The 15,417-nt window shown below is 40.3% G+C and overlaps 1 protein-coding gene across 3 annotated transcripts; it reads left to right on the top strand.

Moving 5' to 3' along the window:
- The first annotated feature begins 334 nt into the window (after positions 1-334).
- Positions 335-14,716, top strand: Dnase2b (deoxyribonuclease 2 beta). Of its 3 annotated transcripts, XM_004639324.2 has the most exons (6): positions 335-694; positions 4,193-4,370; positions 8,237-8,318; positions 10,891-11,052; positions 12,608-12,805; positions 13,824-14,716. In XM_004639324.2, exons 1-6 carry the CDS (start codon positions 582-584, stop codon positions 14,162-14,164), a joined length of 1,074 nt encoding a protein of 357 aa, XP_004639381.1. In that variant the 5' UTR covers positions 335-581; the 3' UTR covers positions 14,165-14,716. The 3 variants fall into 3 exon arrangements, with proteins under 3 accessions (XP_004639381.1, XP_023554833.1, XP_023554834.1); XM_023699065.1 differs by lacking the exons at positions 335-694; positions 4,193-4,370 and adding an exon at positions 7,796-8,097; XM_023699066.1 differs by lacking the exons at positions 335-694; positions 4,193-4,370; positions 8,237-8,318 and adding an exon at positions 10,047-10,586 and having other exon boundaries at positions 10,845-11,052.
- The last annotated feature ends 701 nt before the right edge of the window (positions 14,717-15,417 follow it).

The raw sequence follows: 15,417 nt of genomic DNA, 5'->3' as shown, positions 1-15,417 counted from the left end.
TTGCTTACTTGCAATTCCTTAAAGTACTGCTTAGCAGTTATTCCCTTAATTTAGAGAACATTGCAAGTAACAGATCCTAATTATTATTCAATCATAAGACTTTGCCACTTTCATTTAATATGTGAATCATACACATTTGCTCTCACACAAAGTCAATCAGAAGGGAAAAACATGAAATAGATTTAATTTAACATCTACTTGCCAACACGGAATTCCCCTGTCTGCTGAGCATCACACACCATGCTCATGCCAAAGAATTAATTACATGAACACAGACACACTCACAAAAAAAACATACACACACACACACATATATATCTTTTTGTCTCTCCAGAACTTTCGATGACTTTGCAAAACCAGTCAACATTGCAGCACAAAGACACCCAGAGTCACGCTGGGATGCTGTGGCAGAATCACATGACCCCACGGGATTCATTCCATCCTGAAAATTCCCAAACAGCAAACAACAGAGGTAAATGGAATCAAATATCAGAGCCAGTCTGAGAGAGACCTGAAACTCAGTCTTCACAAAATCTCTAGGGAAAGTTGCCTGCTGTGGCAAGGGATAAAGGAAACAGAAAATGACAGCAAGATTTCAAACAACAATTCAGGCTTTGGTCTTCTCTGGCCTCTTTGTTGTCCTGGAGGCAGCAACGATAGCATGCAGAAATGAAGAAGGTGAAGCCGTGGATTGGTAGGTACATGGAATGGAAGGATTGGTGTATGCAAACAGAAAGCCAGAGGACAGCAGCAGACTGGCTGGCTGTGAGGTCCCTCACAAGAACTTTCACTTTGCTTCATCCCTTTAAAAAACTGAAAGCATGCCAGTGGGCTATGTGCTCAGACAGGTGGGTTTCTGAATGGGAATGTTTGCCACAGAGGAGGGCTGAGCAGCTCCTCGGGACATGATACTGTCCTCAGCAGGGGACAGCTGGTAGCCACAGAAGTGGGGATGAGCTCACCACTTTGGTCTGGTGGCAATGTTCTTTAATTACATGTGGCTTTTCTAACAGAACTTTTCAGCACATTTTTCAAGACTGAGGAGGGAGAGAAGGCAAGTGACTTTTTTCTGTAACTGGAGAACGCTTTTTCCACGAGGACAAGGGGGACGTGATCCCATGCAGCACTGTTTGGTTAACCTTCGTTTTTCAGGTAGCACAAGCAGAGGTTGGAATAGGTAGAAAGTCACTGGCCTCTTCTATCAAAGAAACTAAGTACAATGCTACATGAAAGTTAGAGATTTTCCTAAAGCTCTGATTCCTTTTTCACTCTTCAATTAGGGTGCTCAGGTTTGCCATTATAATTAACACCAAGCTTTGTATAAACTTCAGGCTAAAGAACACAGGTAATTCACTGAGTCAGTCTTCAGAGTTTCTAGCAGACCTTGTCCTGAGTTTTGAGGATCCAAATAAAACACACACACACACACACACACACACACACACACACACTATAGTCAAGGAGCTCCCAGATATATGATGAGGCCATGAGGAGGACATTGAGAAGCATAGATCCAAAAAACCTTCTTTAAAGATAGTGTTTTGAGCTAAGTTTTAAGAAAAATAATAAAATAGCTATGAAAAAGGAAATGCAAGGGCATCTCGGACTGATCAAGGAGATCTGCAGTTGTGCAGGGGCCAGGAACAACATGGAAAATTTGGACAGGCGAGGAGTACTTTGGTATTGTAGGAGCTTCCAAGGTACCTAGGGAAATAACAGGAGGTGAGGCTAGAAAAGTAGCTGAGCACCAGGAGGTGAGGTGAAGACTTGAACTTGACTTCGAAAGGGAGCTACTGAAGGGTCTCAAGTGAGAATCAAGTAAGGTCAGATTTGCATCTTAGGAAGCCCATGATGTGCACGTAAAAGGATGGATTGAAGGGGACCCACTTGGAGCCAGGGACAGCAATCAGACTTCTGCAGTACTACAAGTGAGAAGGTACACAGACCTGAGCTAGAGGGGTAGCAGTGGAAACAGAAAGAAAGGAATACTGTGAGAACACCTCACAGTGCGTAGACTGCTAAGAGTAAAGGGAAGTTAAGGAAAACTGCTAGGCTTCTGAGGCTGTATGAATGTTTTCTAATAGCATGGGATGAGCTGATGTGGAGGAAAATACTATAAAATTGTGGACTTAAAGGTTTCAGAAACAAATTTTTGTTTAGGTTTATCTGGATCTACACATTGCAGTCTGGGCTAGAAATAGCATGAAATTGTAGATAGTCATACAGGAAACATATTTAACATTTCAATTAATGTTATCAATTAATGAGCAGTGGCACATTGCAGTCCACAAATGCTGCAGTGGTGTGTGTGGAGGACAACCAGAATGAATGCCCTGAAAGAAGCCCATTTGTCTCCATTTTGGCTAAGACTTGTTCTAATTCCATATACAAAGGACAAAGCTGGCTAGGATAATACTCTATCCCCTCAATTGACTTTAAGCAATATAAATGGGTCTGGCTTATGTGCTCATGTGTATGTAGCCTCTGAAGGAATGCAACAGGTCCCTGTGGCCCTATTACTGAGCACAAGCCAGCCAAGAGATGCTGCACTGTTAGCTGGGACTGAACCTCAAATCCCAGAGCAGAAGGGCCAGTCGTCAAAACGAGGCCACTGACCAAAAAAACACAAGATACTTCCTCTATCTGTGTTATGCAGATTGCTCCAAACTTAGAGGCTACCTGTTACCAGAATCCCATACTCCTGCACATCTTTCTCTACACTATGTGGAGGTGCTACTGTGACTCCTACCTAGCCCAGCTCACAGCACTCACATACTTCACAGAATTCTCACAGGCACTCAACCCTGAGCCACTGCTCTCTTCACAAATTAACAAAACCCAGGTTCAGCCCTTGGACATGGCCTTCATTCCATCTGGCCACTGTTCTGAAAGGACTTAGGACCCCTTACCTCTCCAAAGCTACAGATATGTCTTTGTGTCTTTATTCTCTCCATGGGTTGCACTAGAAGTGGAAGATTGGAATTCACTTAACTAGAATTTCATTAACTTTTCTCTACACTGATGGACCACCAAATTGTGACTAATGTAAAATATACTTTTGCCACAGCTGAATATCCAGCAGGAAACATAAGCAACTTGCTACTTAGTTGCTACCATTCACTAAGCGAGTCAAAAAGGAGAGGCTGTCAAGCTGGGACAAAGCCTGTTTCTTCCTCATGTCAGAGCTTAGCCCTGTGAGTTACAAAATGTAAGCAGAGAAGGAAAGTCCACTTGAATAGAAGTTTTTGCTCCCACAAGAACAAGAGTGAGTGCACTTCTTGGGGGAAGAGCATTATTAGGTAACAGTGTGAGTGTTACAATGTTCAGTTCACTGTGAGTGCTTAAGGGCTAGTTATGGGGGTTCTTGCTACTAGAAAATGTTTGGCCAGACAAGCAATTATCAGCTGGGAGTGATTTTAACCTCAGGGTACTTGTGAAAAAGCCTAGAGACATTTTTGATTGTAACACCTTGGGAATGCCACTGACATCTAATAGAGGCCAAAGTTCCTATGATACGCAGAACAGCTTCCACAAGAATGAATGGCCTATCTCAACAGATGGGTGGAGCATATTGAGAAGCTCTGGGATAAGTGATCTAAGACCACCTGAATACTCTGTGAGCCCACCCACCTGTGCTTCCTGTGAGACATCCAAAGGAGAAACAATAGAAAAGAAAACAAAGGGTCTATGTAGTTAGTTGGTCTTGGATCCAAATCCTCATTGCATTCTGATAAGGAACATGCTTAGACCAGCCAGAAGGTTAAGAGAGCCCCCAGCTCCCTGTACTCTACACACAAATTTTATGCCCAGTTAGCCACTGCAAAGAGATGAAAATGCCAAGCATTTATGGCAGAAGAGAATGAAAGATTTCTCCAGTTCAGGTCTCAGGCTTGGCCTTCTCCCCCTTGCAGCCATAAGGACTACAGAAACACTACATGAGGACTTCCACCTCATGGACGTCAGGCACCAGGCTAGCTAATGTCTTAAACCATTTCTTGTCAGAGTCATATTTTGTTTCCTGGGGAGGAGCAAGAAAAGCGAATACAAAGAGACAGAAATCTTGAGCAAATCCCCTTCCTTAACCGTCTATTGTCAACAAAAATGAAAGATATACTTCAGTGCTTGCCATGGGGACAGCCTCCAGGGAAACAGTTGATAAATGATCGTAATTCACACTTACTTACTTTTTCAGGTTTATTTTCTACAAGTTACCTAAAAGGCAGGATAAGGATAGTAGAGAGACCGGACTAGAATACCTTTACTTAGACTCCACAATGAGAAACTGGAGGAGGAGTGGACAACTAATCAATGCCACCGAGAGTGCCTTGGGGAGGACTTTACAACAGCTCTATGAAGCCTGTGCTTCCCAGGTAGGTTACACTTCACTATTCGAGTTGTAGAAATGTGCATAAAACAGAATCTAACCATCCAGAAAGCAATTTTGGAAGACCTTTTCCTACTCACCCACCCAATATTCTCCCCCAGCCCCATCCCAGAAACTCGCAGCAAATAAGCTTACAACTAGCCCAGGACAACAAACTGAATCAACACAGGTAAGACCTTTGGAAACATGGCATCATATTCTGCAATATTGCAAGACTGTTGGTTCACTCGACAACAGCCTCACCTCCAGTGAGGTCACTGGGCAATGTACAAACTACTTCGCATCAAAGTCCTCTGGCTGCCAAAACCTCTGGCAATTCACTTAGTATTTGCTAGCTCATCCATCAGCTAGAAATAGGGAGAAACGACCTTCCCTCCTAAAAGGCAGGGTAGAACTGAGGTCAGGATGCCGTGAGTCATGGGATGTTTATGTCATGGTGTTTGTGAGTAGTGTAAATTCAAGTGGAGTTCCAGTGGGTCTTCCTTGAACTCATTTTCAAAATGGTAAATTGGTACCTAAGGCTGCAGTTTCCAGGACCTAGAACTAACTTGTCTGAATGAAGCTTAACCTGGCTATCCAGACTCTTCAGGCAGTGCACTAACCAACCAGAGACAAAGGTTGAGCAGACCTACTGGCTCAACACGGGCAGCCTCCCAACGCTGCAGGCTCCATCTGTTGAACAGTGACTGCTTTCCAACCTGGGGTAATGAGCAAAATCAAGCAATAATTAACATCCAGTTACACTCATCCATGTGATTCCTAACAATAATTTACAGAGGAGCAAATGTATAAAATGATGCTGTCCCCATAAAGTGCTGGGCTTTCACATATGACAAATAATTGAATGTTCACTCCAAGACCGTTTTAGCCTCCAGCGCTGCTGCATATGTGTATCTGAATATTTACTCAAAATGAGCAGGAAGCTGTCTCTGTGTGTGCTAATGCTCATTTTATTCACCTGCCAGTAAGAGCGCCCTTCAGAGTGAAATTACAAAGTTAAAATGACTTTGTAAACTGTTTGAAGGCATGTGATATGCCAAAGTATTGTTTGAGGTGCTTTTAAAAATTATTTAATCTCAACAGAATAACCCTGTTTTGAATACGCAGACCATTATGAAAACTGCCTGCAGCTGCTTCTGTTTTCCAGCTCTAGGAACTCAGACCAGAAGCATAAACCATTAGAGAGAAAATAAATGCCTAAAATGTTGCTTTCTCTACTGCAGAACTGCTAGGGCACCAAGGAAAAAAAGTAACGTTGTCAAGGCTGTGTCATTCACCTGAGTTGATGCACATTGTTGGTGGGTCGGCAGAAACCAGTAATTATCTTAGGAGGTGCAAACGTAGACCTGGAGCCTAGGAGAGAGAAACAGCAAACTGCTTTCCAAAATTTAAACAAACAAAATTTAAAAAGGTGGAAAAGGCAGAAAATTAAAAACTGTGAAGAACAGAGAAAAATTAGAAGACTGAGTTAGGGACATTATGATGTAAAATTACTCAGTATTTATTTTATTTTATCTCTTATTTACTTATTTAGTGCGGGGTCTTGCTAAGCACTCAGTTCAGACTCAGTAGCAATCCTCCTGTCTCAGCCTCCCCAGTGCTGGGATTACAGGAATGAGTCAACAGGCCCAGTTTCGGGGGCCAGCATGGCATGTGGTACTGGGGATAGAACCCTGGTCTTTGCACTCGCCTGGCAGGCATTTAGACTGCTGAGTGATCTCCCCAATCCCTACTCAAGTGTTTCATTTTTTTCTTTTCTTTTTTTTTCCTTTCTTTCTATTATTATTATTTTTTTTTATTTTTTTTTATTTTTTTGGTACAGGGTCTCACTATGCTGCTTAGACTCCTAGAGATTCTCCTGTTTTCAACCTCCCCAGCAGCTGGGATTACAGGCATGCGCCACCACTCTGGGACTCCACTGCTAGCTTAGAGCGCCTCAGGGGCGAAGCCAGCATGGCACGTGGTACTGGGGATCTTACCCAAGTCCCTGCACTTGCCTAAGCAGGAGCTTAGTCCGCTGAGCTATCTCACCGGCCCTTACTCAAGTGTTTCTTACCTTAAAAAGAACAACAACCAAAAAAAAAAAAAAAAATTAAAAGAAAAAAACAAAAACCTGTTCATGCAATCCTTTGACCATTTGGTTCAGGGAAGAAAATGACAGAAAAAGACCTGGTTTCTATGTGGGACATCTAGGTGAGACTGAGTGTTCTTAGGACTGGAACTCTTGTGTCATAAGACTCATGGCCATGAAAACATAACTCTCCCAGTTCCTGGCCTGGAATTGAATTTATAAAAGTAGAATGCAAGGTCAGACTAACTAATTTAGAATTTCAAATGTCAAGGTTACAAAAGTGAGTAGCTAGGTTACATCGCACTTGCTCCCCTTCCTTTGCTTTTCCAAGTAAGAACCCCCCATGCAACAAAGTAACACTGATCAAACTATGCGGAAGTTGCCTATGTTTCCTGATGTATTTCCTGTTAGACTAGGTTTAGAGATGTGTCCATGTTTTTCCTACATTCTATAGTCAAAACATTATTTGAAACATGTGTTAAAGAAATACAACTATCCAAAGAAACACCTGTGTCTGCCTATTTTAAGTCAGTAATCACTTTCCCTTATCAATAAATAGTCTCTTTTCTTTAATTTAATTTTGGCTGCTTCACTCCAGGTTAAAAATTTTAAAAATTCACCTATTATAAGAATAAATTTCTTCATCAAATCTTCCCAAAGTCTCTCTACTTTGTACCCCCAAAACACACAAATAATCTCACTACCACCTTCAATGTCACTTCACAGAATAACTGTCAAAGTGCTCCAGGGAAGGATGGTCAAAATGCTACTCTGTATGAAAAAGGATGATAAGAAAACAGCAAACTTTTCTGTCTGTGCCTGAGCACAGTGGCCAAGAACGCTGCACAGACTAGGTTGTGCATTTTTAAAATGCTCTTAGATAATGTCAAATAACTGCAAGAAAGTCATAACTGGCCGTCATCCTAGGGAAAAGGGGTTTTGTTTTGTTTTTAAGAAGATGGGTATCTTTTCCTGTTTTCATTATGTTACTGAGGTTTTTTTTTGTTATTATCAACGTTATTGGCTTCAGTAAAATTCAGTACATTATGACATCAATGAAATGGAACCACCTAGAACAAATACAAACACTTTTCCAAAACACACTAGCAAATTAATAGTCTTCTTTTAACTCAGGCATTTAGCCTTAGCAGAGGAAATCCAATATCACACAGTAAATTTCACCACTTTCTCTAAATAGAAAATATCAATTTAAAAAGGTAAATTGACACTGAGGAATGGATTGAAGCAAAAGCCCTCCCATATCAGGGAGGAAGGGGGACAGATAATGAGGAATCCTGATTAAATTAAAAGCCAAGAGCTGGCAGTGGAGCCCAAAGTGGGCAGAGGAAACCAGATGCCGACAGCCCACTCTGCGCTGTGCCTACGTTAATGGAAACGACCCAAGTGTAATGCTTGGCTGGTTGTTGCCATCCCATTTTTCTGAACAAATAATTCCATGCTCTTTTATCCTAGGCTGGTTGCTTAACCATAAATTGTATTTCAAAGCAAACAAGAGAAATAGTAATATTACTCTCACATAGAAAATACATAGTCTTTCTGTCATGTGAAGCAAAAGCACACATGGCTGAGAATGGTCTTCCTCCCCAGCCCACCTTGGTCTTGTGGAACAGGATTTGTGCTGGTGAGGAAGCTTCCCATTAGGAGAATGGGCATCTTTGCATGGGTAGTAATGAAAGCGCTGTAGTGTAGGCTGGGTGGCTGGTAGAAATATTGTCTTTCAAGTAGATCTGTGCTATGCTAACCCTAGTATATTCCTGCAGAGTAACGACACAGCCTATCTACTCTACAATGATGGAGGCCCTAAATCTGTGGGCTACAGCAGAAACTTTGGACACACTAAAGGTAGGATGATGGCTCTTTCCTGTTGGAAGTCAATAATCTAATCTTGAGTATCCTCATATTCCACACTAAAAAGATAGCTTTTGTTTTTAAGGGTTGCATGTTAGCTTATTGAAATGTCTGATTTCTACACTAGTTTATAAAATAATTACATAATTTAATTTGGCAATACACTGCTCAGAAATCCTATATTTTTTATATTTTTACATGTGTTTTAGAGAAAAAAATCCAGGTCTTGTCCACTGAGAATACCAGATCATTTATATCTATACATGTATAAACACACACAAATATAGGTAACTGTACAATATACCAGCAATTCTATATTACATATATATGTATATGTATATGTATACATGAAAAATATGCATATATACATTTTTAGCTAGATTTATTGAGCTAAAAAATACATCAAGTAAAATTCACTCAGTTCCATTTCAAATAAATATTTCTGAAAAGTATTTGAAAATATTTGTTCATATGATAATAATCTGTGTTATAGATTTATTCCCATATTACTGTATGTAGCAATTTTGTTAGAGTAATTTTTAGTTATTCTTCTATTTATAAACTATGTGTATACATATATGTATACAGAAAAACTCAAAGTTCAGGTAAGCAAAAAAATCTGTATTTTTAATACTTGTTTGATAAGCATGCTTAATCCCTTCTACTTTAAAAAATACTTATTTTAGAGCATTTTATAGGACTAGTATAGTGATTGCTTTTCAACTTAGTATGCCACGAGCAGATTTTTAGAGCAGCAGAAGTTCTTTCTGAAGGTCTGAGCTGAAATGCTTGAGAGACAAGCAGGGAACACCAACAAGCAGATAGGCTACACTGCAGGTAACTGGAGGCCCATACGGGGTCAGAAAGGGGCAGTTACTTTGCACTTTGCTTTATACATATATAATTTTTCAGGAGATGCTGAACACTAGTGTTTGTGGAAAATCTCTGAAGTGTTTGAATGTTCACCATAAATTCAAAGTTCTGAAGGCATCCTGCAAGCCTTGTAAAGTATATCTGTGTGCTGAGTTTGGCCCTCAAGTTGCCAATCTGTAGGCTCTGACTGAGAAGATAATTTAGAATGGCTGTTGAAGGTCATAAGCATTGAAAGCTTTTGCTTTAGTCAAGTTGTCCTCCTAATGGCCCTATTTACACAGAACCCAACAATTTCTATAATATACCACATTCTCCAACCTCTCCTCCAGCAACCTCTGTCCACCGCTCCTACTCTGCCCTGTTATTGCTGCAAAGCTTTAAGAAAAATGAAATGGGGTTTGATGTCAAGTTCGGGCGTTCTCTTTGCCAACAGCTACCCTAGGTCTGAGACTTCATACCAGGAAGTCAGAGTTTTATCACAACAGCACATTCATCTGGGCAGAGGGGAGCACCTGAAGGTCATCCAGCTCTGTTAGGCAACAGAACTTTCAACAATTTCCTTTCTGACGTGGGTATTGATTCTATCTGTACCAAAAGAGCAATAGTGTGCTTTAGGGGGAAAAATAACTAGCAGGCCACTTGGCTTCCCCTCTAACAAGAAGGCAAACATGAGTGAATTTTGTATTTGCATGTTCTTAGGCAAACTGGAAAGTCTAGCTGCCACACCAGACTTATCCCGATACAGTTACAGTCAGAAACGCCCATTGGACAAGGGTATTTCTGCCAGGTCACAAGATGATGAAAGTCTTTGTCTTTTTTTCTCTCGGGCTTTCATGGTAGTAAGCTCAAGAGACTTGTCTAAACCTAATTAACAAGGATACTTTAGCATGGCTTCCTTTTTTCTCTCTGTCTTTTTTCAGGCCTGTAGAATTTGGTGTTCCTTGTTTAATAAATGAGTATCAATTTCCCAAACCAAAGTACTATAGGTACATTTCTTTATTTGACAGTCTCTCTTTTAACTGTTTTTTTTTTAAATTAGGCTTTTGAAAAAAATAGCATGGCTATTTAGCAATGAAGACACTGTCTGAAGCATGCCAGATGACTGTATAGCATAACAAAGTCAAATTCCAATTTCACAAATTCACATTCTGCAAAAACAGAAGCTTCCTTGTAGCTTCAACATAAAGTTCCTCTTCGCGCTTCTCGGCATGGCTGCCCTGGCTCCCCCTTTTGTGGTTGTCTTAGTATCAGTAATGGGATATCGTGATGTCCGCATGTGTTTGAAATTTTTGCAAAGTGGCGCTCAATCATTATGATAATCAGCCTCCAAAATTGCACTAAAGCATAAACAGGCTTAAATGTTGTAGCTCTGAGCTCCTATTTTAAAAGATGCTTTGGGGCTGGAGAGATGGCTTAGTGGTCTAAAGCACCTACTTAGAACAAGCTTAGCAAAGCATCAGGGACCGCGGTTCAATCCCCCAGCACCACATGCCAGCCAGCCCCGCCCCCTGGTGGGCTGAGCTGGCCACACACACACACACCACACACACTCACTCTCTCTCTCTCTCTCTCTCTCTCTCTCTCTCTCTCTGTCTCTCTCTCTCTCTCAAATAAATAAAAAAATAAAATAAAATAAAAAAATAAAAGATGCTTTGTTCTTCTATTTCACCTGTGCTAACCGTGTCTTTGGTAGGCGCACTGCTGTGGAACAGAGTCCAGGGATTCTGGGTGATTCATTCTGTTCCCCGATTTCCTCCAATTGCTGAAGAAGGCTATGATTATCCAGCCACAGGGAGACGGAATGGACAGAGTGGCATCTGTGTAACTTTCAAATACAACCAGTATGAAACAATAGGTAACATGGGAGGGCATGAAAAGGACATAGCAATGTTGAGAAAGGGGCTGGGAAATGTATTAATGAATGTGTCATTTCATTTGTTTATTTGTAGACCCTCTGCTAGCTAGATTCTAGGAAGTTGGGGGCATTGGTTGTTTGGTACGGGGGATCGAACTCAGGATCTTACACTTGTTAGGCAAGAGTTATGCCACTGAGCTATCTCCCCAGCCCTGGTACCTAGATTTTAATACTGACTCTCCCTTGGCAAACTTACTTACTGAGCCTGGGTTCCTCCTGATCCAATGGCTACATTATAGAAATTGATCAGGCAGAAGCAGTAACTGCAAAAGAATTCAAGAAACAGGCCAGTAACAAAAATTAGTGAAACAGAGAAATCTTACATGGCACTGGGGACAATAATAAACTAGGGTATTGACTTTCTCTGGATGCTTTAAAAGGCCTCAGGGGAGTGTAGTGTGTTATGGCTCTACAGAAATACATACCTACTGATTACAGATCTCCCCATTTTTCATGAGGAACCAGAAACCTAGGGGGTGTGTATGTGAGAGTAAAATTCTGATATTTTAAATACAGGCTCAATTTTTTTTTTTAATTTCTGTAGACCAAATGTTGCCTATATGCTGCCAACATGACACTTCTGAGAGAGATACATTTCTTTTAAGATCTTAAGCTCAAATATACAAAAATACTTATATTTGGGAAACCATGAGTGGGAGGAAGAAAAGTAGGAATATTGTTTTACCAATCTTTTTTGCACCAAAAAAGTTGCTAAACAGTGGTCAAAACTAACTTTCCTCCAGCTATAAGAGGCTTATAAAATGTTTCTCATAAAATCTCCAACTTATGACAAGGGTCACAAGCCTGTCACCTGAGTCAAGCCCTATTGAGTTCATGTAACAAGCAGAGAACGAACAGCAGAGATAAGGTGTGTGTGTTGATGAGTTGATTATTTTTGAAACTAGATGATCTGTACAAGAAGTTCTCTACTTTTATATATGTACTTACAGAATAAAAAAAACATGTGGCCTCCAGGATCACATTGTTTGAGTTTGAATGTTAACTCCACCAGTTATAAGTTTTACAACCAAGAGCATGTGGCATAAAGTCTTAGTTAATTCATCTGTAAAATAAGGTTAATGATACAATAGAACTTGCCTAATAAATGGCTATGAGGATTAAACAAATAAAGACTGTAAAACTCACGGAACAATGTCTGAAACATAGAAATGATTCAATAGGCATCAATTAAGCATTTTGGTGTCAAATAGCTTAACCAAAAGCCATAGCTTTTTAAAAAATGGAAGGCCTTTACTTGATAGTGGGTTTTTGTTTGTTTGGTTGGTTGGTTGGTTTTGGGGTGTTTTTGTTTTTTTGGGTTTTTTTGCAGAACTAGGGATTGAACTCAGGCCCTTGTGCTTACCCGGCAAGCACTTATTCTATGGAGCCATCTCCCTGGCCCCTGATCGTGTTTTGTTTTATCTGTAAGATGTATAATATCAATAAGCATTTTCATTTGTGTCTAAATTCTCAACTTTACTGTTTATTGATTCAGATTCTCAGCTCTTGGTCTGCAACCCAAATATCTACAGCTGTTCTATCCCAGCCACCTTTCACCAGGAGCTCGTTCACATGCCCCAGCTGTGCACCAGGTTCCGCCCATCTAAGATCCCAGTCCGGTACCTCACCACACTTCAGTCAGCCCAGGGACAAACCTTCCTCCATTTTGCAAAATCTGATTCATTTCTTGACGGTATGAAAAACCATCATAAAACAATAGGCTCTATACTGCTGTTAGATTCCCTAAGAATTACGTAGAAAATTATTGTTCAAGAGAAACAATGTAGAAAAGAAGGGAGGAAAGAGGGGGGAAATGGGAAAAGGAAAATCAGGAGGAAAAGCAGGGATCAGTTCATCTGCCGCTCCACTTGGATAACAGGTTTGCTAATCCATCAAAGAGCTATCTCACAAAAAAATGCCATGGACTACTCAGTCTTCAGCTTCTGCTGGACACGGGGGGCCAGATGGCCACCTCTTCTTCTACCCCTCAAGCAGCTATTTTGAGCCTTGTCAAGTCCTTTATACAGCTCTTACCTTCACAGACAGATAAAGCAAAGGTCACTGAGGAGACCCCACACCAAACTGCACACCTTTCCGACATTGTCATCTGTCTTCACTACTTTTTTCTGGCTGCCCCTCCATCCCAACAGGGGCAACACACCCTCTGCCCTGTAGAACCCACTCTACCCTCAAACTACTGTGATGGGTCTGCTTGATCCTCTCTGCCTGTTTTCCTTTGAGTTTCCCATCCTACACATTCCTTCCTCATAATCCTGAAAACCCTCCCTCAAGTCTAAATTACCTATAACTCGATGTTTCCTTTTTTTTTTAACCTCAGAGTACTTTTTGAAAACCTCATCAAGGTCTTCATTTGCTTGGTACTCCTCCACTGGAGACTGGCTTCCATCTATAAAGACCAGCCCTCCCCATCACCAATAGTTGCTTTAGGTGACCTCACTGTCCTCATTTATTTGCTTTCTTCTTCCTTGCATATAATTTGCCGAATGCCTACTATTTGCCAAGCCCTATTTCAGTCACTAGAAATGCAAAAGTTAACAGGATAGAGACAGTCAACTATGTCATTTGTTACTGCTATGCTTGTGACGTCCACCTATAGGGAGTAAGTGGTGATTTCCATTCCTGAGGATATGTTCAGGGACTTCGCTAAGTATAAGTACAAATCTCACTCTCTTTTTCCTTCCACGCCTTAGATATCTTTGCAGCCTGGATAGCTCAACAGTTGAAAACACACTTTCTAACAGAAACTTGGCAGCGAAAGAGACAAGAGCTTCCTTCAAACTGCTCCCTTCCTTACCACGTCTACAATATCAAAGCCATTAAGGTATCTCGACAGTCTTACTTCAGCTCTTACCAGGACCATGCGAAATGGGGTATTTCGCAAAAAGGCACGAAAGATCACTGGACATGCATTGGAGACCTAAATCGGAGCCCACACCAAGCCTTCAGAAGTGGGGGATTTATTTGTACCCAGAACAGGAATATTTATCAAGCATTTCAAAAATTAGTTTTGTATTATGAGGACTGTAACTAAAGTTGGTGAAAGGATGCATGTGCTATCAATGAAACATTTATATTGGGTCTAATATCATTAGAGACATTCTTTTTGTATGAAAAACTTCTATATACACTCAACATACCACTAACTAAAGCAGCTTTTCCTTATTTACCATTTTATGTTCTAATTAGCGAAAATGCCTCTACTTTGAAATTACGTGTTATGAACATAACCATTATATGAGCACAAAGGTAATAAGAGAAAAAATGTCTTTTTCAGACTAGTCAACTCCAGTTGTTCCTAAATTGACTGTCCATTTGGTACATTAACTTTCTTTTTTTTTTTCACAAAGATATTCCTAATTCTTTTCCCTATCCTTTTCTGAAGAAAAAAACCAGCACTCTCCCTGTACTTCTGACCTATTTGGTCACATTACTCTTACAGTACTTTTTCACTGGCTTATAGTTCAGTCTTGTTATTCTCACAGGTACCACTTACTAATTGTATACTACTAGACCACTCTTGAATTCTCTGACCCCTGTTTTTTATTTCCTTTTCTTTTCTTTCTTTCTTTCTTTTTTTTTTTTGTATTTTAGGGAAGGGTCTACAGGGTGTTCAAGGTCTCACTACTAGATGGAACTTGTAGTGATCTACCTGTTTACAGCCTCCCAAAAGCTGGGATTACAGGCGTGTGCCACCACCATGCTTAGTCTCAATTGCCATCTCAGCACACCATGGAGAGCAGGGCCAGCACGGCAGCCCTGGGGATCGAACTCCAAGCCCCTGCGCCTACTTGCAGGCACTTTAATCCACTGAATTATTTGGCCAGCCCCACCCCTGTTTTTTTAAATCTATGATATGGTCAAGTAAATATCTAGATATGGTCAAGAACTAACACATATTATGAAACATGGTTAACATTAAAAGTCGGGATGAAATTTGAATTGAACCCTGCCCATTCAGCAAAAAGAGACAAAATCATGTTTCAAAAATGAGTAACATTTGTCCAAAAAATTTATAGTCAGATTAAGAGAAAAAAAATGTGTAACTAAACCTTTCAATCTGGAGGAAATAAAGAAATGTAAAGAAAGCAAACACAAATCTCACAATTTTAGTTTCAATGTTTTTTATGCTGGAGTTCTAATCACTAAACATAATTATTACATTAATGAAAAATGTATAAAAAATTAATTACATAATAAATTTGAGATATAGTTTCCAAATTCAAGATTACAATTTAACAAAAGCAAACACAATAATTAGAGGTACTATTTATTGAGCATTTACTA

Source organism: Octodon degus, unplaced genomic scaffold (genome assembly GCF_000260255.1).
Source record: "Octodon degus isolate 3935 unplaced genomic scaffold, OctDeg1.0 scaffold00109, whole genome shotgun sequence".
Lineage (NCBI taxonomy): Eukaryota > Metazoa > Chordata > Mammalia > Rodentia > Octodontidae > Octodon > Octodon degus.
This window is presented reverse-complemented; position numbering and strand designations above follow the sequence as displayed.